The sequence below is a fragment of the Mytilus trossulus genome, chromosome 6 (assembly GCF_036588685.1).
Source record: "Mytilus trossulus isolate FHL-02 chromosome 6, PNRI_Mtr1.1.1.hap1, whole genome shotgun sequence".
Classification (NCBI taxonomy): domain Eukaryota; kingdom Metazoa; phylum Mollusca; class Bivalvia; order Mytilida; family Mytilidae; genus Mytilus; species Mytilus trossulus.
The window spans coordinates 30,897,443-30,922,666 of NC_086378.1; the positions used below are offsets into that span (position 1 = coordinate 30,897,443).

The window sequence follows — 25,224 nt, forward strand, 5'->3', positions numbered from 1 at the left end:
GGATGTTGTGCCACAAACATTCGGTGTCAATATTTCTTTAGTACACCATATCCGGATTTCGACAATAAATGTCTCTCCAGTGATGTTAGGGATCGAAACGGTATTTGGAAGGCCATATAAAAAGCACCCTCATTTTTAGAGAAAGTACCCTCATTTTTAAATTAACTCTTGAATTTTAAGAGTCAATATATAGGATGAACGGATCATATAAACCGGAGGGAAAATATGATACATGCCCAAACAAAAAATATAAACGAGTCTAAATTGAAAACTACGTTCAAACCTATGACTGCGTTGGATAAAAACCGCAATTTTTATACGTGTGCATGTCAAACAAATTTCGTTGTAGAAGGTTCTAAAAACAGCACAAACAACATTTTCCAAAAGACCAAAAGAGTGAAAAAGTATATTGAAACAAAACGCATTTGACTAACAGGTCGAACAACTGATGTTCTTTAACCCTGCTGACTGCCATTGGCGATTGCCAAATAAAATTTATCACAGGTTGTAACAAAATGGATCTTATTATAAATTTAATACGTCACAGAAAAAAAAAATTGTTAACTTGTGGACAGGATGTTGTGCCACAAACATTCGGTGTCAATATTTCTTTAGTACACCATATCCGGATTTCGACAATAAATGTCTCTTCAGTGATGTTAGGGATCGAAACGGTATTTGGAAGGCCATATAAAAAGCACCCTCATTTTTAGAGAAAGTACCCTCATTTTTAAATTAACTCTTGAATTTTAAGAGTCAATATATAGGATGAACGGATCATATAAACCGGAGGGAAAATATGATACATGCCCAAACAAAAAATATAAACGAGTCTAAATTGAAAACTACGTTCAAACCTATGACTGCGTTGGATAAAAACCGCAATTTTTATACGTGTGCATGTCAAACAAATTTCGTTGTAGAAGGGTCTAAAAACAGCACAAACAACATTTTCCAAAAGACCAAAAGAGTGAAAAAGTATATTTAAACAAAACGCATTTGACTAACAGGTCGAACAACTGATGTTCTTTAACCCTGCTGACTGCCATTGACGATTGCCAAATAAAATTGATCACAGGTTGTAACAAAATGGATCTTATTATAAATTTAATACGTCACAGAAAAAAAAAATTGTTAACTTGTGGACAGGATGTTGTGCCACAAACATTCGGTGTCAATATTTCTTTAGTACACCATATCCGGATTTCGACAATAAATGTCTCTTCAGTGATGTTAGGGATCGAAACGGTATTTGGAAGGCCATATAAAAAGCACCCTCATTTTTAGAGAAAGTACCCTCATTTTTAAATTAACTCTTGAATTTTAAGAGTCAATATATAGGATGAACGGATCATATAAACCGGAGGGAAAATATGATACATGCCCAAACAAAAAATATAAACGAGTCTAAATTGAAAACTACGTTCAAACCTATGACTGCGTTGGATAAAAACCGCAATTTTTATACGTGTGCATGTCAAACAAATTTCGTTGTAGAAGGGTCTAAAAACAGCACAAACAACATTTTCCAAAAGACCAAAAGAGTGAAAAAGTATATTTAAACAAAACGCATTTGACTAACAGGTCGAACAACTGATGTTCTTTAACCCTGCTGACTAGTTTAAGCATATTTATTTAGTTTAAGCATATTTATTTATAGTGGATTGGGAAACAAGTTTTGCAACTTATATTAATCCCTTTCCACTTTGCGGGTGCGAGTGCTGCCTTGTAGCGGCATTAGCCTACTCTTTTTCGAAATCTACAAGGGTGTCTTTAACGTGCAAGAGATATGGCTCTCTCTTAACACGGGTCAGCCATTTATCGTCCCCGTCCGACGGACTATCATCGTTTCCTCAAGACCATACTCGCGAATGGTGTCAAGGGAGACCCTGCTGACTGCCATTATATATATACCTCCCACCTGAATGACAGTAGTTGTTTACAGTTCCATTGTTATTGACATAAAGCGAGCATCCCAAACAGACATAATTGGCTAATTTTACTATAATTGGGACCCAGCAGTCACTTAAGTCGTGAGTAAACAAACATCACAAGAGTACAACAAAACTGACTAAAATTCTGACAAAGACGCCAAGAACAAAACTGTATAACGAAAACAAAATAAGATTTAAACTCAAACACTAATATAATTCTGTACTTTTAAAACTGTATAAATGCAACAGTAGTATACCACTGTTTAAAAGTCATAAATTGATAAAGAAAAAACAAACCTGTTTAGAAACTAAATCCGAGTGAATCACATCACCTAAAAAAGGAAAACACCGGATAAAGAGAACCTGAAGTGCAACCAAAACATACGCTAATTTAACATACATATAAACGAACGAACTATTTGTAACAACTGTCATATTCCTGACTTGGTGACGGGCATTGTAAGAAAAAAAGGGTGGGTTGAAACTGGTTGAAAACCTCGCTACAAAAAGTGACGTCACAGATAAAATTCAAAATGGATCGGGTAAAGTTTGAAATGTTGTTATTTGATGTATTTTATAACGAATACAAGAATATTAGTTTAAGTAATTGTGTAATTAATTCTGTTATCTTACTATGTCGGTTTTCTTCTAAATAAAACTGTGGAAAACAAATAAATCCTGTGCATATAGTTTATTTAAGCTAAAATCAATCGAATGCACTTGGTGATTAATTATCTTTACTATTACATACGAATAGAAAATAAAAAAATGGAACTAAAACTTCAAACGATAAAACATAAAACAATTTCCAATCAGAATTACAAATAAAACATTATAACAAAAACATGAATGTTGGATATACAAATACCGAGACACGTTTGATAGCAAAGCGAATTTACATACAGCAAAACAGTCATATTCGCGAATAGGTCATATTCGGTACTTAAAAGACCAGACGACGTAGATGGTAAACCACAACCTAAGACCTGGTAAAATGTTCTTAGCAAGTTAGTTTAGACACAGATACATCGTATGGATCAACCAATTCGTGATGGTTTACATAAAACTCACAGAGTGTCATTTTTCATCTTTCCTTCTCATATCTTTGTTGAAGCAGTGTTATTAAGTCAGTAAAGTATGAACATGCACGAGCACTAAGTATCAATTGAGATATGTAAACATCATACAACGGGGCAGATGGTATGCTACTGCTGAGAAATGGAAAATGACGATTGGGAAGTTGAAATCGTCTCGTTTGTCATAGATTTTAGTGTGAATTCGTCCATCTGTTTCAATATAAGGGAAAATATCAAGGTATGAAGCAATTTTACTTGTATCATAAGTATATTAAATGTAAGATCTGGCTGAAATATGGGTTATTTGGTGATATGACATCATCAATAAATGAGGATAATGAGCAATGTCCAAAATTTTCTCATTGAAAATCACGAAATTAATAGGAGGTGGTGCGAAAACCAAATGACATGATGTAAAGTAAAACGAGCGAACAATAAAATTTAATTGGCCAATGAAAGAAAGACACTATCATAGCTAACAGACTAAGATAAAACAAACAAACAAACAAAAAAAAAAAAAAAAAAAAACTTATAAACACATGCAACAAAGACAATTGAAAATTAAGCAACACAACTCAACGAAGTATTGGGGGAACTCATTTTCTTCAGAGGTGTAATAGCTCCTGCTACAATAATAACAGCCTTCGTGCCACTCCTATTAAGTTCGTTAATGGTCCATTTTTTAGGCATCATGCAACACATGATTGGTAAACGACTCTTCTAATTTTCGGATTAGTGAAAGAAGTGAAAAGAAACTTTGATCTACAATCTTCATAAAAGTTAATGTAAACAATGATAAAATCTGAAAACAAAAAGACCAAGAACCTTTTAATGAAAAGAATACGTAGCAGAACGTCCGCTTCATTTAAGTATGATATCTTTTTCCCATATTTTTCCATTTGGTTATTCTTGAAAATTAATTATCTCGTAGAGTTTAACTTTGAAGTGTCTAAATATTGTTTTAATAGATTAAGAAATATTTTTGTAAATCGAAATGTTACACCAATTCAAAAGAAAATATCGACCATCTGTGATTGTCCTGTTATACTTTGATTAAATAAAGACCTGACTAAATGGTATGGTCAAGATATTATTTATTTCTGTGGAATTTGATTACATTGCAAGGATCTCTCAAAATATTATCTTTCCGCTAATTTTATTTAAAAAGTTTATAAATATGACATCAGAACCTTAAAACACATAAAATCAATGAATTTTAGTAAAATTTGCAATAGTTTTTTGAAATGCCGAGGCATAAAAACCAAGCGTGACTATTTTAGCTGGAAAATGTTTTGAAATTAATTTCAGATAACCAATTTTTCATACAAGAAAAAAAACCGAAATAACAAGATTATTTGATTGTGTAATTAAATTCCTTCTAGCAAAATATTTTCTTCATGTTTTGTAACGCCTATGCAGAAACAGTTTCGTTGGCCTTTTTTACACTTCTCAGATAATGTAAACAAGCTGTCTTAAAAATATGTTTTAGTCACACCAGTGTATTGAAAACACAGTTTTTCAATTATTTCAATAACTGATAATCCATTTATCTCGATTGCTTGATTGCCGTCTGTAGCAGACATTGGCCTTACGTTGTGGAAACAAATATGTTATTAAAACGATCGGCAGTATAATAAAGACATGCTGTAGAAAATATATCAACTTGAAATAATACGTTACTACATTTTTTCGAAGACTTCAAATTAAGTTTTTATATTAAGATTCAGTGAAGGACTTGGACTGAATTCCAGATATGAAATGAGTTAAAAAGAAAATTTTATCATTTTCCATTAGATTAAGGACTTTCCTTTTTTTGAATTTTCCTCCGAGTTCAGTATTTTTTTTAGTTTACTATTTATCAGAACAGAGAAAAAATGCTTGTATATTCAGTTATAAAAAATGACTCAATGAAACTCCATCATCCTTTTGCACATGTTTTAAAAATATCATCATTGATTCCTGTAACAAGAATTATATAAGAAAGGAATAAACTGGTAACGTTTTCTTTTTGTAGGCATTTTTTGGAATTTTTCAAAGGTGCTCAATAAAAAGGGAAAATGTGCCTTGAGGGCTAAAGAATCAGTATAAGAAAGACAGACAACATTATAGAATATGAAGAGAAAAGACTCACACAGACATACAAGTCCACAAATTACTACACATAAGTTTACACCCGACGAAATGAGGAACGCATTATATATATAGGTTTAATCTTTTTGCGGTCATCTGTAACACAAATATTTCATAACGGTTGTTTTCAGAGATGTTCCTGAATCAATTAATGTATGTCTTAATTATTAAGAAACGTTTTCAACAAGGAAATAGATAAACTACACTTTTAACTAGTTTATAACCACATTAATGTATGATTTATTACCAAATTATTCCAATATTCAGGAATTTTAAAATTTTAAAAGCCGTATTTCAAAACAAAATAAAAGGATATAAGTTAATGGACAGCACACCAGACCACGTTCATCACCGACATCCAACTCTTACGGAACATAAGAGCAACAGTAGTATAACGCTGTTCAATAGTAAAAACTCGATAGAGAGAAAACAAATCTTGGTTACTTACTAAAACCGTGGGAAACACATTAACTATATGAGTAAAACAACGGAACAACAGAAAAACTGAAGTGCAACAAAAACAAACGCTAACAAACATAGAAGCGAACTATTGGATAACAGCTGCATTGTTCCTGACTTTGTGCAGGACATTTTCAGAAAAATTTAGTCTGGTTTTATGCCAAGCAAAACCTGGCAATGATAAACTTTTTGTAGAAATGACAATACTACGTGTGACATGAATACAGCACAAGCAAACGCATGAACACTCCTCACAGATAAATGTACAAATAAATATTAAAATAGTCGTTACTACGGGGCGCCGAATGGGACTCTTGTGGTTTTGTACTCAAAATTCAATTTTGTACGGACAAAAGTGACTTTTGTTCAACAAAAATGAGTTCAGTTTAACAAAATTTGTATCATACTACAAATTTGAAATTTTGTCATAAAAAATTATCTATCAGCGGACAAAAGTCACTTTTGTCATGACGAAATTCATTTTTGTTACACAGGCTTGACTTTTGTTACCTGATTTGAAAATTGAGCGACAAAAGTCAATTTTGTATTTAAATTAGTTTAGTTTGGTTTCTGTAAACTAATTTGCATACATAATCGACTTTTGTTACACAAAATTGACTTTTGTTACACAAAAATTACTTTTGTTACACAAAATTGACTTTTGTTACACAAAATTGACTTTTGTTACACAAAATTGACTTTTGTTACACAAAATTGACTTTTGTTACACAAAATTGACTTTTGTTACACAAAATTGACTTTTGTCTCAACAAAATTGACTTTTGTCTCAACAAAATTGAATTTTGTCTCAACAAAATTGACAAAATTGAATTTTGTCTCAACAAAATTGACAAAATTGAATTTTGTCTCAACAAAATTGACAAAATTGAATTTTGTCTCAACAAAATTAACAAAATTTAATTTTGTCTCAACAAAATTAACAAAATTGAATTTTGTCTCAACAAAATTGATTTTTGTCTCACGAAAGTCAATTTTGTCTCACGAAAGTCAATTTTGTCTCATAAAAGTCAATTTTGTTGTTACAAAATTGAATTTTGTCATCACAAAAATGAATTTTGTCGTCACAAAATTGACTTTTGTCTCAACAAAATTGACAAAATTTACTTTTGTCTCAACAAAATTGACAAAATTGACTTTTGTCTCAACAAAATTAACAAAATTTACTTTTGTCTCAACAAAATTTACAAAATTGACTTTTGTCTCCACAAAATTAACAAAATTGACTGTTGTCTCAACAAAAATGACAAAATTGAATTTTGTCTCAACAAAAATGACAAAATTGAATTTTGTCTCACAAAAGTCAATTTTGTCTCACAAAAGTCAATTTAGTCTCACAAAAGTTAATTTTGTTTCACAAAAGTCCATTTTGTCTCACAAAATTGAATCTTACCGTACACAATTGACTTTTGTGATTTAATTTCCATATCAGGTAACAAAAGTCAATTTTGTATGCAAATATGTATGCAAATATGTTTATATTTGCATACCTTTAAGACAAAATTGACTTTTGTCATGACAAATATGAATTTTGTCTACAAAAATGAATTTTGTCTACAAAAATGAATTTTGTCATGACAAAAATGAATTTTGTCATGACAAAAATGAATTTTGTCTACACAAATGAATTTTGTCATCACAAAATTGAAGTTCTCACAAAACAAGTCTGTAGCACATAGTTTTGTAAGACAAAAATGATTTTGTTATGACAGAATTGAATTTTGTACAAAACCACAAGAGTCCCATTCGGCGCCCCGTAGTTACAACATGTAAACCGCAGTATAACAATTAACATCATATGTTAACGACAACACAGGACAAAACAAACAGTGACGTGTTTTTCTCACGAATATATAATCTTGAAATTCATGCAATATTTTCACACCACTAGTCCAAACAATTATCATGATTATGAGGGTGTTGATAGGCTATTTTAGATAAATGATGTGACGACGTCTTAATTATCTATACTAACACAATACTTTATCCATAGAAAATGGAATTAACTCAACTATACTGCAAAATAAGACATACTTATGTAAATTGTACCGAAAATACAGAATTCAAACCACATACGATAAGACATAACACAATATCAAACCAAAAACACAACAGAAAAAAGACAAACATACAAAACAACAACGAACATCACATGGTAAGATAGGTCGAGTTTATACTGGCACAGCCCGACTTGATATAGACACAACTTAAGATTAGATCAACATGAAACCAGTTTCATGTGCATAAAAATTTAATGTTTGCCACCTTTAACTATTACAGTCCAGCTACCAATAGGATGGTCAAAAACTTAAACAAAGAAAAATAAGACTGCGCATAATTTGGAAAACATTCAAAAAGTGCTCGCTGCTATATGGTATTATTATTTCTAGTGTCGATCGGAAATACGGGTATTACAAACATAATTTTCTAACAACAGATGCTATTTAGCATAACAATCTAAATTCACAAGCAGATTTGATAAATTGATTTTTGAATTGTTAGTCTGTTTGTATTGTATATAGATTTTGGTGTTGTGTATTTGTCAGTTATACGAACGGTAACTAAACATACGAATGTGCGGTCATAGATCAAACATAGGTAACAATAGATCAGGCATCGGTTACGAGGTTTATGACATTGTTTATCAGCAATTCTTTCATCCTTAATTTGAGGGATACTTAATATCTTCTATATACAAGAAAAGCAATCTTTACCTAGCAACACCACTCCATTAACATAGGGTATACTTGAGTTTACAACATTCATAATTCAGTAACTCCACTCCTTGGACAAAGTGGATGCTGGCGTAAATATTCGATAATGATCTACCCAATGTTTGGAGAATGTCATAGATAATCTTGATTCGGCTTTGGGTTTCAGAGGTCCTGAATATGTGTATCGTTTTATTTAGTTTACATTTCCTCCTTTATATATCTTTGAGCTATATGTTCCTTTGGGTTGAATGAATCTTGACATATCTCGGTATTTGTACATCTAGCAATCAAGTTTTTAGCTGTTGGACGTTCATATTCTAGATGTGCTCAAAGATGTGATTCGGACGCCAGTGATTTTAACAGTGCTGTTTTCGTTTTATTACTCTTCTCTTTGTATTTTACTCGATTTGTGCTTTATCTGGAAAGTGTAAACTAGTAAGGCTTTATGTTTTCATAAACTATGTACAATCAACTAAAAAAAACTGTTTGTTTGCATCTATGTCAAAAATAAATGTATGTTTGTTTGAATTTTTTAGCCAATTGTGTTGTTTATCTGTTATGTTATGTACACCGTTTTGGCAGTTGTATCTGTATCATTGTCATAATAACCAATTATGTATACACCTTTTAAGGTTCCTCACTAAATTTTGGTTAATATAACGGAACTATGACTAACTGTCATACAAGTGGGAGGTAAAGCTATCTATAAAACCAGGTTTAAATTACCACTTTTCAAGATAATGTATGTACCAATTCAGGAATATAATAGTTGTGTTCATTCGTTGCGTTGGTTAGAGTATTTTAGCGTTTGATTTGGTCAGTATTATGAATTTCACCCTTTTTGAATTTACCTTTGAGTTTGGAATTTTTTGTTAATGCTATTTCACTATTTACTTTTCAGTCCTTCGTCTTTAATTCTTCAAAATGTTATATAGATAGTTACTTTATTGTCACTTATATATTTGATACACGTTTTAAGATGACCATACTTCGTAATCAATATGTAGTATAAAAATTGCTTATTCATCAGTCAAGATTAAAAAAAAAAAGTCGAAATTAACTTTTTTTTTATCTCATGGTATAGATATTTAAAAATACAATGTATGATATGGCCAATTTTGTCCATTTTTGAATGATTAAAAAGCTTTCAATTGTGTATAATCTTTCAAATAAAAGTAAATGATTGGTATCTCATCCTTTCTACTATCTGATTGTGTCTATCTTTTATAAAGTAAGTAAAGCGTATCTCCTTTGCTATGAAAATGTGTGTTTGTTGATTATACTAACGAATTCGAAGCTCTAAAAATTTAAAAAAGAATAACGCATACTTACAAAAAAGGATTTTGGTAAATGCTTTATAATATATCTAGTCATATGAACAAAAATGTGTTGGGCCCTTTAAATCTTGAAGTTCGGTGTGGGTCAATGCTTCATATTGAAGGCTGTACTTTTACCTACAATTGTTATCCTGTATGCATTGTGACTTGGATGGAGAGTTGTTTCATTGGCACATGTACCACATATTCTTATTTATATCAAAAGAGTTTCTCAAAAACGTTCAATGACATACAGGCTTCTTGTACTACGATGATAGCTCATTTTCTTTTGTCGTATGACTCTTTTCCGTTTATAAATCAACCAAAACCTTCCATCTTTTCAAAACAAAAATTTGTACTTAACAATTGAAACAAGTTTATGCTGAGTTATAAGAGTAAACTAACGTCTCTGTTAATCTTTTAGGAAGACAGTCAAATTATAATGCATAGAATACCTTTAGAAATTCATACAATGATTTGTTTTTTTGGTTTACAATTGATGAATTGTCATCGAGTTTATCGAATACTAATATAATTGATGATTGTGATGAAAAGCGGTTTTGTATTCATGAAGTGTTGTTTGCATTTTTATTCCGCTTTAAAACAAATATCAGATTAATATTTTGTTCAACAAGAGCAAAGAAATTAAAAAAAGAATGTAATGCTGATCATTCTTTAATTGCAATCAGCAAGACATAAAATTCAAATTATCATATAAGTTTATAACAAATTGTTCTTTATAGATTTTCTTTTCTAAAATATGCTTATCTGCATCTAATAATAATTGATCTTTATCAAATCCTAATAATCAACGTTTGGTTTGGAAATTTACTTATTGAAAAGTAACTTTGAATTTTTTTTTTCTTCCACTTTCCCCTAGAATATTGCAACTAGTTTAAAATGAAATCAATTCTAAATGTAAGATATTTTTATTCAAAAGAAATTTATTGGCACAAATTAATGCAACATTCTGAATCTGTCTATACAGTAAAAGATTCTTTTAGTAATTTAATTTTTCCAATTAATGTCAGATCGTTACGCAGAAAGCGGGTTAACTAACAAAAATTGTATGGCGGAAAATTCTCGTTTTTATTAGCAGAGTGTATAAGTAGGTGGGCTCGATTATATGTTTGTGTTTTAGTTTTTACAGGAGTAAAACTCATGTAGTGATTATTTTCATTGCATGTTATATGTATAGAGAAGATAAATATTGTTCGATAAGATTGACAATTATTGATTACTTAAAAGTTTGATCGGTTCTCTGATAAATAATGAAACTTTTGATTTCCCTCCAAAAAAAATCACTGCCAAAACCCTTCACGCTTTATCTTGCTTTTAGTTTGTATTTAAGGGGAGATTTTTCATCTTGTTTATTTATCAAACGCGAAAGTTAATCTACGGGGAATAGAAATTGCATAAACAGACTTACCATTGATTTATTTGTTCAGAAATTTATGACATAAAATATCCGCAGTAAGCTTTAAGGTTATCAAAGAAAGAAACAAACAAAAGTCATGACTGCATGCCACCACACGAAGACTTTCATGCACACTTCCTTCCTATCCAGATATCATTAGAACGATTATATTGTGGCTTGATAATTTGTTTTAAACAAGATACTGCAGAATGTGTCAGTGTTTAGTGCGTTTGATTGTAGCCCTCGGAACAAACAGTTGTATATTTGACTACAGTTGACCCGTTCCCATTTATATGCCTGTTTTTCATGGTTGATAGAGGATATCCTTGGTGTGAAAAGGAATCAGTCCGCGACATGGACATCACTCGCTCAAATGTTCGTTTTACTCTCGAACCAAGAAGCATATCTTTCAAGGTCCTTCTAAATCGAGCACTAAGTCCAACGTATATCCAAAAGTTACAGTGATAGCTAAGCAACAATATAAAATTATGAAGAATTGCAAATGGATAGTCAATACTTGTTGGCATTATTGTATTGTCAGGGTCATATATTTTTATTGCAAATACTATTCCATTCGGAACTTCAACAATGAGAAATATAATCATTATGATGACAACCATTAAAGTTGTACGGTGTCGGTGCTGGTAATCCTTTTTTTGTCCAACTCCTATTTTTTTCGACATTCCCCTTTGGAAAATTTTCTCGTTCCTGAGTTTATGAGCCAAAACAGCGGTGCTTACCATCATAGACAAGCATGGAAGCAACTGGACTGCAACACTTCTTAGCACGTGATAAATACTCATATATGTAGAAATGTTCTGATTAAACCAGTCGGCATAGCTTTCCATGCAAATTTGAGAACCATCAGCCATTTCTTTCACTGAGTAATCTTTCATGAAAAATAAGAATATAAAGAAAACAATAGCGATGAGGTATGACATTGTCGTCATGATCACGGAGTTTTTCATGGTCCAAATTCTTGGTCCTTTGAACGGAAATACAACTATAATACAACGCTGAATTCCTAAAGTCATTGTCAACCACACTGAAATGGTATGAAGAATCACTGCAATATACAATCCATAATCATGAAACACACAGAGCGGGTATGATATCGGCTCCGTATACGGTTTTTGTCTTATTCCATAAAAAAATAAATGGACGCAACTCCATAGAAATGCTCCAAGGGTATCTGACACTGCTAGTCCAACCAAAAACACTGTTGTAACTGATCGCATCCGACGTTTCATAAACACACAAACTACAAGGATGTTAGTTACAAGTGTTAGAATGGTGACAATTGGAGTGAGAACTCCGTAGATTGGGAAAGCTAGGTCTTTCGGAAAGTCGGAAATTTGGAACATAAACCTTTCATTATCCAAACTGCAATTAGAACAGTGTATATTTTCCGCTGTATTGTTAAATTCCATTCTGATTTTGTTGCCTTTTGTTAAAAACTTGACGCAAACGTTTTTTTTTATATATAACACCAAGTTAAGAAATGGTTCTCTGTATGCACAACCTGTTAATGTCTACAGATAAATAACACTACATTAGAAAGCATTTAACTGACCTGTCAGTGAGAAAAATCAGTAAATTGAATATTTCAACAAATTCATCCACGTTTGTTATTTTAGCAGCCTACGATATAAACGAACAGAAATCTGCAATTGTAAATCTAAGTGGTTTTATCAACACTCGACACGCGATCACTGGTATCTGTTTTCTCCGTAGGAATCAAATGTTCCCCTGGAGCAACCTTAGATATTTATTGGTAGATACTAAAGATAAAGAGATACATAGTCATTACATCCACAGCACGTGCCATACATCTAAAACATAAATTAACGAATCAAATGATACAATATAAGAATAAGTTAATGTTTCGAACAAACGGAAAATATAAATCAAATGTTAATTTTTTATTCGTTTGATGTGTGGATTTATTGAGGTTGCTGGCTCCGTCTCTGGTTAATATTATTCATATTTGATAATCCTTAGATACTAATATTTAGGTGCATGGACTGACCTTCACAGAAAATAACCAAATTATCTCCATTAGTTATCCATTCATTAAATGAAAATGTGTTCCTTTTCAGATTTCATATCATAAATAGTAAGACTGTAACAAAACAAGATCGTTAATTTGTAGAGCAGTTAACGTTTAATTAGCAGAATAGAACATGACTAACATATAATCATGACTGACTATTAAACAGCTTGTCTGCTGTTTAAAATACCTTAAAAGATGCATAAAATTCTTACAAGGATATTGTTCTAGTTACTCCTTCCGGTAATTGTTTGATATTAACCAATAAAATAGTGCCCAATCTTCCGTAAATCATGAAAAAGTAGGCATCACGCAACTGCAGCTCTGGTTCGTTAATTCTAATGCTGTAACTTTCTTGTGATGTTCTCCTAAATGACAATTTGTCGAATATAGCTCAAATTTCCTTCAATTCACTAACCGCAGACTCGCTGTTGTTAGCTTTTCTCAAGTTAACTAAACATCAATTCTGAAAGAAACAATCAGTGATGAATTTATTTGAATAACCACTGTAGGTATAGTAGCTAGGAGATTGAAAACAAAATTTGATTGGATAAAATAATATTAGCAACTAAAATAATTAAGACTGCACATGTTCCTATAAACACATTAAAAATTGATTTAGATATATATATATATGTTGCAAGAAGCTAAGTGTTTAAGAAATAAATACTTCTTTTTTAAAAACTTTATTTGGGGTTTAAACAGTAAATCAGTAAAATTAGGGACAGTTTTAGTAAAATAGAAGTTGAGCGAAATATACTCTCGGAGATCATTGGTTTTGGAACTTAAACTGAATATGCTGTTAGACGCATTTGTGTATACCCCGTCTGCAAGTACCCTCGTTGTAAAGGGGTAGTTTCTAAATAAACATATATAGATATTAATCGCGTTGACCGAATCAGACTTTGTATTTTGAAAGGGCCGTTAGATTTCTCGTTTGACTTGTTTTACATTTGTCATGTCGGGACTTTTTATAGCTGACTATTTTGCTCATCATTAAAGGTCGTATTGTGACCTTTGATTGTTCATTTCTATATCATTTGGTTTCTGATGGAGAGTTTCCACATTGTCAATAATACCATATCTTCTTATTTTTATAAATGGGTTATACAAAAAGAAATATTGGAATATTTACTTTTTCCCTGCTCTAGATTTAAGACATTTGTTTATAAAAATAAAGAACAGCAAACCATTTGTAACATGATGAACTCGTTATGTTTATGTCATGTTTCTCTTGTTGATGCATTCTCTTAATGCGCCTTTTCTTGAATAATCATGGCATATTTTCAAACTGTTCAACAATGAATTTATTTTGCTTGTCAACTTAATAATCTAGTACTATAATTGTGTAAGAAATCCCTTAGTTGGTTCCAATTGAAGAAACCTTCCTTAATATTTTATCAAAAGTGTCAAAAGAATTAGTTTTATATTCGCTAAAACTATAGGAGAATCATAAATCACAGAAAAGAAGTTGTAAAAAAATCAATTTATAAACTATAACAAGGAAAAAGGGCTCTTACTATAAATGCGGTCCGTAATCTTTAATGATATTAAGACAGTTTAATTCCTGAAGTAAAATTGCATATTTTATTATGAAACGAAAAAAACACCTAAATTGTTCAAAAATATATATGAGCCAATCGAAGATCTAAAATTTTATGTGTTAAAAAATACATATATATACATATATTTGAGCCTAGTATTGGAAGTTTGCATGATTTCACCACCAGGATTTAAGAAAACAAAATATTTTGCAACCATCCTTTTATTAACAATTAATTAATCATTAAAAATGGCAAACATTTTTAAGAGAGATACTCTAACAGCTTAAAAGTTAGTGACTACACGTGTGCTGTATAATTCTTATGATTTGTATAAATGGATACTGATTATATTTTTACTAAACTGAACATTTTGAAACCTATTGCATATTGTATTTTTTTCTTTTCTTGTTTAAACAGAAACTGTTAGAAACATAACTGTGGTCATCGCACAAATATGTGTTTTCTTTTAGTACCCTCTATTACGTTGCTTTATGACCTTTATGACGCCTATTTGAGGTTAATTGATGGCTAATAGTCCTGTGTATAAAAAGTCTTCAACGCATATGCTTTATAAACCGATAAAAGTGCATTGATATTGATATCAAGAGATATCTATTTAGGATAAACTTCAATGACTGAGGCAGCAACTCAAAAAAAAAAGGCATATTGAAGTTAACATACGGTTTTCAAAAATATAAAATACACAAATGTGAATCTCTAATTCTAAAACTCCCCAAAATTGGTATATTAGCGCAGAAATACAGAAAAGTGTGCATATACTATTATTGTCAAAGTTGCAACTTTGAAGTAGTGCACTTAAGATTCCTGATCCACATATTAAGGCGGACAATGCTCTCGGTCTATTACTTTTATTTAAGCTAAGTGTGGTACAGAACTTCCCACAAGGAATTGTAAAGGGATATATAGAGTGCGATGTCCTGAAAAATACTTCAAATTGGGAATTGGAACCAATGTAGTACCATTCAGATTCTATAGATTGAATGTTCGATCTAAATGTTGGCAATGATTTATCTCATCTTACATCAATCAATTAATGATATATAGATGAAATAATATATCAACAGTTCTTTTGCTTAATCAAAACTTTCCAGAGTACATTTCAATCTAGTTTTCTTCATAAATAGATGTAGACTTGTTCTATTATTATGTCTTTATAAACTTAAGTTGTCAAGTTGTCTAATGGGAACGCTCACTTTCACTTCAGGAAGTATTCAATAAAAAAAAAAACGAAAAAGAAAGGAATATTTCATGGAATAACACCACAAGGAAAATAGAATAAACATATTAACTGGCCTTGCTAACAAGTCGCCATTCCTTGAAAACAAGTCGGAATTCCTAGTTAACAAGTCGGAATTCCTAGTTAACAAGTAAGAATTCCAAGAAAACAAGCAGAAATTCTTTAACAATAAGTATACTTAATTTGTACCATATACGCTTCCATATTATAGCCCTAAACGATAAGCAGAATTTTTTCGCTGCATTTACGTTAAGCAACTGCATATGACAGCTTCTTGATAAGCTTCTCTCTTTTTTTTTTTAAATATATTATAGTATATATGTAGTCCATATATTTTTTATTCCGTTTACCTTCTATATTTTGTCCAATCATATGTTCTTTGATGTACGTATTCGAAGTTTCAGTCCGGCGCATTTTTTCTGTGCAACTACAAATAACAATTTTGGTGATGTCCGTAAGGTTTGAAAGAGTTTAACTAATTGGAATTGAAAGGAATAAAACCCTGGACCCATAGCTTCATTGTTCCATTGCTTTATGTGTTATTAAATTCTGCAATTTCAAACAATCAAAGCTACTTGCCTTAAGTTCAAATGAAGACGTTGTAATTTCATGTCATTATTTTACCTTATTTTGTTTTTTTCTGGAAAATTCAACATGTCTTCAATTACATATTAGAGCGCACTGGTTCTCGGAAGTTTTGTAGTAAAGTAAAGGTAAGTGTTACTTGAGCAACAGGAGAAATGTCCCTCTTTTTTTTAATTTCATATACTTTTTGTATTTTACAAAATATAATTTCAATAAGGTTTTTATCGTGATACCAAGTCCTTACTTTAGTTGTCTAATGGTATCAAAATTATCCAAATGTTTTACTGATTGACAAAATTACAGCCAGGCGTAAGAACTGGAATTTTATTTTGTTAAAAATATGTTCTATATTTTTTCTGAACGGGCCCGAATTGGTGATTGCATACCTTTAGATTGCTAAGTCGTCTTGCCAATTGTGTAACACAATTTTCGTGTTTGGAAATGCAATACTCTTAATTTGAAGACAAATAAACAGTAATTCACGAGTCTGAGGGTTATCAAAACATTCCATATTTTTTTAATGACTTTCAGAACCTTCACTCTGATTTGCTTGTAGTAATTGTATGTCTTGAATAGAGCTATACAATGTTATTAACTGTTATTTCTTTTTTAATGTATTTCATTTGCGATGAAAGCTATAGTAATACAATAGAAGTGATAAAATCTTTGCATTAACACGGATACATGCATGATGGTGCGAGCACACTTCCAGAACGAACTTGTTCTCACGTGCTATAAAATATAATTGTATTCTTGACTTACATTATTATAAATTACCCAACTTACCGCTATTTTATATGCAATTGACAGAACCAATTGACTTTACAAAGCAGTTGCAAAAAAATCCATCATATATATTACATTCTAAGACATTAAATGAAGTAGAAAGACCATTTAATGGAGTTTTATGTGCTCTGATACTATCATAGTGTTACACAATTCCATAGATCAAGGAGTCATTATAACCAGTTTGTTATGAGATGTTATCAAGGTTGCGGGGAGCCACTTTTTCATTTGGAAGACTATATCATACTTATGTATACAAATTTGGTGATTAAAGGGACCTCAACAGGTTCATTAATATAATGATGTTTTTGTTTGCTTTGATTTTTATTTGATGAGTATTAAATCATTGTCCTTTATAAATTTATGAGGCTGAGTGAAAAAGTTTGCTGAATATATCTATACCACTGATATATCCGGTTTACAACTGCGAAAGCAATACCTTAAATGATTTTCGCAGATACGATTTCTCCTTCATTCTATTTATTTTTGCAATACAGATCTTTAATAACTGGATAAGATGATAAAAATCAAAGAGCAAGCTTGTGTATAATGATATGGATTATGTCATTCAAGGAAAGGTATTGAAACGTTACAAACAAATAAACATCTTTATCAAAAGTAAGACAACAACATCGAAGTCGTTTAATACCAAGAAGGTTATTTAAGATAACAACATTCACAAGTTGTTAGTACTGAAAACCAGCAGACTGTTAAACACATTTATTTCTGGTTTGTATAGAATATTGTAAAAAAAAAAAAAATTGCAGACTCTAATAAATATATATCATTTTTTTTATTCGTTTTGCTGTATGGTTTGCTGTTTTCGGTTTTCTTTAATGCTATTTTTGACTTTTTAAAAAGCGAATCCAAAGCAAATTCACATTTGAAAATAGTATATAAATGTAAACAAAAAATATGTATCGACACTAATAATTCGTTTTTATCATCTATTACAAACACAGTAATATGCAAAGGGCTTTATCAATTCCTATATTTTAAGAAAATATATTGGTCCGTAATTGTTCTATTTGAGTACTCAAGGTTGTCAAATCATAATATGGGTCCTTTATTTAGATATCAGTGTGGGACGCCTGTTTCATCATTAAACTTTAGCTCCATTCCGAAAAGATTTTTTTTTTTTTTACAGTTTTCTGGTTTGAATGCAAATTTTATTTGGTTCAAACTTTCGGGATTTTCGACAGGAACCAGATGAGTGCTCTAGCTATAAATTTAATCATGCATCTAAGACTTTTTGTATGTAAAATAAACAACTTTCTCGCGGAGCTCTTGGTCGTATATATTTGTTTTTATCTATGATGTCACCCATTTCTCAAATAACTTTAAAATGTCAACATAGTTTACTCTACATTTGATTTTCCTTTAATACGTATGTTATTTTCATTGTCAAAGTTTGTATTTTAGTATTTGATTAAAGTAAAAAGCAAATGCAAACAGTAAAATTGTAAAACGAATTATATATTTGTAAGAGTATTTGCTTCGTTAGTCACACAGTTTACAGGAAATGCTTTATTGTACCATTTCAATTAAATGCTCCCAATAGCAGAAAATTTTTAAAGTTTAAAATTAATCAAGATAATATGTATACAAAAAACTGTATATATATATCTCTTGATCAAGGGACGTGCACCATCAATAATTTATTCAGAAAACTATCTGCCTTTTCCTACTAGGGAGTTTCATTTTAATAATTGAACATTGATTCTATTCTTCTTTATATGGAACTATCCTCCCTTTTCCTCCTACATGTACTTCAAAAGTAAATCTTACATTGTTGCACACATTAAATGACCCCTTTGACGCGAGATAGAACAATACGTATGCAACACCTTAGTTACCACATTACATATGTTTTATTTCAAAACATTTAAAAGTTGCATGTCATGCAGTAACTGATAGCTTCATACAAGTAAATCGCATAAACTGTGGTCAACAAGAGGGCATATACGGTAAAATGTTAAAATTTTGAGTCAAAATCAAGTAACATATCACAAAAACAAGTATGATTCGACAATGAAATATTTATTTTCATTTTAAGCACACGTAATTATTATATACGCATAAACAGTCTCAAATATAGAAGAACATATGCAATAACTATTTTTAAAGGTACTGATATTGTTAGCAAATTTCAATTATAAAAACATATATACTGACATTTTTTATGAAAATTTTAATGTAAAAAATTATTCAATGAGGGCCCGGAAATACCATCAATTCTGCAAAGCGCATATGACACGAGTTAGATATCAGCGATGCTCAGTCATCAATAAATATTATTATAGCTATTTTGTTTTTCTTTAAATTGTTTTACATTTGTCATTTCAGAACCTTTTTAAGCGGACTTTATGGTGTGGGTTTTACTTATTGTTGAAGGCTTTACGGTGACCAATAGTTGTTAATAAATATGTGCGTTATTTGGTTTCTTTTGGAGAGGTATAACATTGGCAATCGTACCACATCTTATTATTCAATATAGCACATAAGTTAGGTATCAGTGTTGATCGGTCCAATATGCATAGCACATGAGCTTAGTATCAGTGTTGCTCGGTCAAATATGCAACATGAGTTATTTATCAGTATTGTTTGATCAGAAGTGTTAGTTATTGGTTTGTTTGATAAGAAGTGCATATCATATGAGTGAGTTATTGGTGTTGTTCGGTCAGAAATGCATTGAATAAGAGTTAGTTATGGTGTTGTTCGGTCAGAAATGCATTGCATAAAAGTTATTTATTGGTGTTGGTCGGTCAAAAATCATAGCATATGAGTTAGTTATTAGTGTTGTTAAGTTTGAAATGCAAAACATAAGAGTTAGTAATCAGTGTTGGTCGGTCAGAAATCAAAGCACATGAATTAGTTATTAGTGTTGGTCGGTCAGAAATCAAAGCACATGAATTATTTATTACAGTTGGTCGGTCAGAAATCATAATAAATGACTTAGTTATTAGTGTTGGTCGGTCAGAAATCATATTACATGACTTAGTTATTAGTGTTGGTCGGTAAGAAATCATATTAAATGACTTACCTATTAGTATTGGTCGGTCAGAAATCATATTACATGACTTAGTTATTAGTGTTGGTCGGTAAGAAATCATATTAAATGACTTACATATTAGTGTTGGTCGGTCAGAAATCATATTAAATGACTTAGTTATTAGTGTTGTTCAGTCAGAAATCATATTAAATGACTTAGTTATTAGTGTTGGTCGGTCAGAAATCATATTACATGACTTAGTTATTAGTGTTGGTCGGTAAGAAATCATATTAAATGACTTACCTATTAGTATTGGTCGGTCAGAAATCATATTACATGACTTAGTTATTAGTGTTGGTCGGTAAGAAATCATATTAAATGACTTACATATTAGTGTTGGTCGGTCAGAAATCATATTAAATGACTTAGTTATTAGTGTTGGTCGGTCAGAAATCATATTAAATGACTTAGTTATTAGTGTTGAGCGATCAGAAATCATATTAAATGACTTAGTTATCAGTGTTGAGCGATCAGAAATCATATTAAATGACTTAGTTATCAGTGTTGGTCGGTCAGAAATCATATTAAATGACTTAGTTATTAGTGTTGGTCGGTCAGAAATCATATTAAATGACTTAGTTATTAGTGTTGAGCGATCAGAAATCATATTAAATGACTTAGTTATCAGTGTTGAGCGATCAGAAATCATATTAAATGACTTAGTTATTAGTGTTGGTCGGTAAGAAATCATATTACATGACTTAGTTATTAGTGTTGGTCGGTAAGAAATCATATTAAATGACTTACCTATTAGTATTGGTCGGTCAGAAATCATATTACATGACTTAGTTATTAGTGTTGGTCGGTAAGAAATCATATTAAATGACTTACATATTAGTGTTGGTCGGTCAGAAATCATATTAAATGACTTAGTTATTAGTGTTGGTCGGTCATAAATCATATTACATGACTTAGTTATTAGTGTTGGTCGGTCAGAAATCATATTAAATGACTTAGTTATTAGTGTTGGTCGGTCAGAAATCATATTAAATGACTTAGTTATTAGTGTTGGTCGGTCAGAAATCATATTAAATGACTTAGTTATCAGTGTTGGTCGGTCAGAAATCATTTTAAGTGACTTACCTATTAGTATTGGTCGGTCAGAAATCATATTACATGACTTACCTATTAGTATTGGTCGGTCAGAAATCATATTAAATGACTTACATATTAGTGTTGGTCGGTCAGAAATCATATTAAATGACTTACATATTAGTGTTGGTCGGTCAGAAATCATATTAAATGACTTAGTTATTAGTGTTGGTCGGTCAGAAATCCTATTAAATGACTTAGTTATTAGTTTGGTCGGTCAGAAATCATATTAAATGACTTAGTTATTAGTGTTGTTCAGTCAGAAATCATATTAAATGATTTAGTTATTAGTGTTGGTCGGTCAGAAATCATATTTAATGACTTAGTTATTAGTTTGGTCGATCAGAAATCATATTAAATGACTTAGTTATTAGTGTTGAGCGATCAGAAATCATATTAAATGACTTAGTTATCAGTGTTGGTCGGTAAGAAATCATATTACATGACTTAGTTATTAGTGTTGGTCGGTAAGAAATCATATTAAATGACTTACATATTAGTGATGGTCGGTCAGAAATCATATTAAATGACTTACTTATTAGTATTGGTCGGTCAGAAATCATATTAAATGATTTAGTTATTAGTGTTGGTCGGTCAGAAATCATATTTAATGACTTAGTTATTAGTGTTGGTCGGTCAGAAATCATTTTAAGTGACTTACCTATTAGTATTGGTCGGTCAGAAATCATATTAAATGATTTAGTTATTAGTGTTGGTCGGTCAGAAATCATATTTAATGACTTAGTTATTAGTGTTGAGCGATCAGAAATCATATTAAATGACTTAGTTATCAGTGTTGAGCGATCAGAAATCATATTAAATGACTTAGTTATTAGTGTTGGTCGGTCAGAAATCATATTTAATGACTTAGTTATTAGTGTTGGTCGGTCAGAAATCATATTAAATGACTTAGTTATTAGTGTTGGTCGGTCAGAAATCATATTAAATGACTTACATATTAGTGTTGGTCGGTCAGAAATCATATTAAATGACTTAGTTATTAGTGTTGAGCGATCAGAAATCATATTAAATGACTTAGTTATCAGTGTTGAGCGATCAGAAATCATATTAAATGACTTAGTTATTAGTGTTGGTCGGTCAGAAATCATATTAAATGACTTAGTTATCAGTGTTGGTCGGTAAGAAATCATATTACATGACTTAGTTATTAGTGTTGGTCGGTAAGAAATCATATTAAATGACTTACCTATTAGTATTGGTCGGTCAGAAATCATATTACATGACTTAGTTATTAGTGTTGAGCGATCAGAAATCATATTAAATGACTTAGTTATCAGTGTTGGTCGGTCAGAAATCATATTACATGACTTAGTTATTAGTGTTGGTCGGTCAGAAATCATATTAAATGACTTACATATTAGTGTTGGTCGGTCAGAAATCATATTAAATGACTTACATATTAGTGTTGGTCGGTCAGAAATCATATTAAATGACTTAGTTATTAGTGTTGGTCGGTCAGAAATCTTATTAAATGACTTACTTATTAGTGTTGGTCGGTCAGAAATCAAAGCACATGCATTAGTAATTAGTGTTGGTCGATCAGAAATCAAAGCACATGAATTAGTTATTAATGTTGGTCGGTCAGAAATTGCATAGCATATTAGTTAGTTATCCGCAAATTTGATTCTGTCAGAAATCATTGCACATGTGTTATTTGTGCAGTTGCATATTTATCGATTGTTTTTTTTTTTTATTTCAGCAATGGTTTTCTTTTCAGTATATTGGCTTTTCATGTAGGTGAAGTATAAAACCAATGAATAATAAAATATTTTACTTTCAAAATGAGTGTCAATGAGAAAAGTTGAACTTTCCATCAAAGTATAGCGTTTACTGGCTCTGTATTTATTTATTTTTATTAAAATGCTCAAGATTGAATATTAAAACATAATTATACCTATATGCAGATCAATATTCTAAAATAAATTAAAATTATCATTGTGGTTAAATGAATTGACTATTTGGTGTATTGCTTGTTCTACTTGATATATGAATGATCTGGTAGTTAGTTAGTTTTAAGTGTATTGTCGTTTTCATTTTACTTTGGATATTTTTTATGACTTATTGCACTAATTTAGAATATATTAAATACATAAATAACAGTGTAAACTTTATAATTTATGGCTAAAAACGGTACTCGAGGGATCATTTACATTCAGTTTATTGACACTTTATCATTTAAAAAAAAGTTATGTCTAATTTTCTTGAACCAAACTTCATAGCACTGCAGTGACAGAATAGGAAAAAGTCGATTATTAAAGGAGTTTAATTTCACTTCATGGTACACGGCTAAAAGTTGGCACAGTCCTAGAAAAATGATTTTACTTGAATTTAAGATTGGTCGTCAAAAAGTCGTATGGTGCAGTTTTTTTTAATTTTAGCTTTTAGTCAGCAAATTTGACATCAAATGCAAATCATAAGTGGCATGCAGTTTGGCTTTTTATTTAAAAGCTGCCATCGTATATCTTTCTTTTTTGTTTTATTTAAACGTGAAACATAATGTTCTATGCATTAGGCAAAAAGGGTAACCCTCAAAGCCTTTTGATGACAAATTATGAAGGTAAAAACTACTGTTAACGGGGAAATTTTTTGTTTTACCCGATTTAAACATCATACAACAAAGCACTGATGAATGGATTATATCGTAACTACTATAAAGTAATAAAACTACAATTTTTCTTTTCATGTACACATGTTTTTATGAGGTCATATTGTTTAAAACGATATTTTTTTTAATTTCAAAAATCTCTTCTCATCAATCATTTACTTAAAAGTATTCCGGATAGTTGTGTCCCGTCCATGATTGGGCTGGGATATAGTTTTCCTGTAATATTTGGACTTGATATATTACTTGTTTTTGTTGATGTTTTATTGTTTCGTTGAATTATTTTGGTGTCCGTAATTTTTTTTTAAGGTTCTGTTATTTTGATTTTATTTATGTAAAAGGCAAAATAAGTTTTTCAATGGTTTATTTAAGAAATAGGGATCCGACAAAATACCCAAAAGATAACAAGACTAGAAAGTCCGTTGAAACTTTGCGTTATCATTTCAAAGAAGCAAACATTCATTTTAATACCTTAAATAGTGTTATTTTATTAAATGCAGAAGTAGAATAATTGATTTATTTTTACAAACGTACAGTAAATTAAGGTATTTTAACACAGTTGATTGGTGTAATAATAAAATATACACAAGATTGCGCATATAATTGTGACTTTAATTCATAGATGTACATCTATCATCGGGTTCATTCTATTCGCTTGAAAATTGTTTATAATAAAAATGGATACGAATGATGCATAAGTCTACATGACATAGTGTTATCTACATTTCGCACTGCAATTTGAAATGCAGAACCTTTTAAAGACCTAAAGTAAACTTTTTGCTTAGTTCTATGATTTCAAAATTCAGATATATTGAAGATTACCTTTCTCTTTTTTACCTACATTTTAGTCAGTCAGTACTTACATTTCCCAGTTAGCTTGTGATAAGGATACTACAGAAATTAGAATGTTGCTTCATAGCTTGGCCTTTTTCTTTGATATTGAGACGGATTGACGACTACAAACAACAAGGCTATGACAAACTTTGGAGAGCGATTTTAACGTTCCAAATGTCAATTCCCCAGCAAGGTCTCAATGTACTACACCCCTCTGCGCCATCGTATAATGTGCACATATCTCAAATAATACCCTATGCTAGTGCTTGTTGAGTCAATACAGTCTTCTTAGACAGAGGTGTACTCCTGACTACTTAAAACAGGCCGCAGAATTTT

General features: G+C 30.8%; 1 protein-coding gene across 2 annotated transcripts; it reads right to left on the reverse strand.

The window, feature by feature from the left end:
* Nucleotides 1-10,431: 10,431 nt before the first annotated feature.
* On the reverse strand, nucleotides 10,432-17,505 carry LOC134721101 (sex peptide receptor-like). Of its 2 annotated transcripts, XM_063583835.1 has the most exons (3): nucleotides 17,288-17,505; nucleotides 13,330-13,580; nucleotides 10,432-12,896 (listed from the first exon to the last, which is right to left on the reverse strand). In XM_063583835.1, the coding sequence occupies exon 3, from the start codon at nucleotides 12,492-12,494 to the stop codon at nucleotides 11,286-11,288; it is 1,209 nt and encodes a 402-aa protein (XP_063439905.1). In that variant the 5' UTR covers nucleotides 12,495-12,896; nucleotides 13,330-13,580; nucleotides 17,288-17,505; the 3' UTR covers nucleotides 10,432-11,285. The 2 variants fall into 2 exon arrangements, with proteins under 2 accessions (XP_063439905.1, XP_063439906.1); XM_063583836.1 differs by having other exon boundaries at nucleotides 10,432-13,580.
* Nucleotides 17,506-25,224: the final 7,719 nt, after the last annotated feature.

Bases quoted from the DNA above. Each gene is read 5' to 3' on its own strand.
- LOC134721101 (XM_063583835.1), bottom strand. From the start codon at position 12,494: ATGGAATTTAACAATACAGCGGAAAATATACACTGTTCTAATTGCAGT.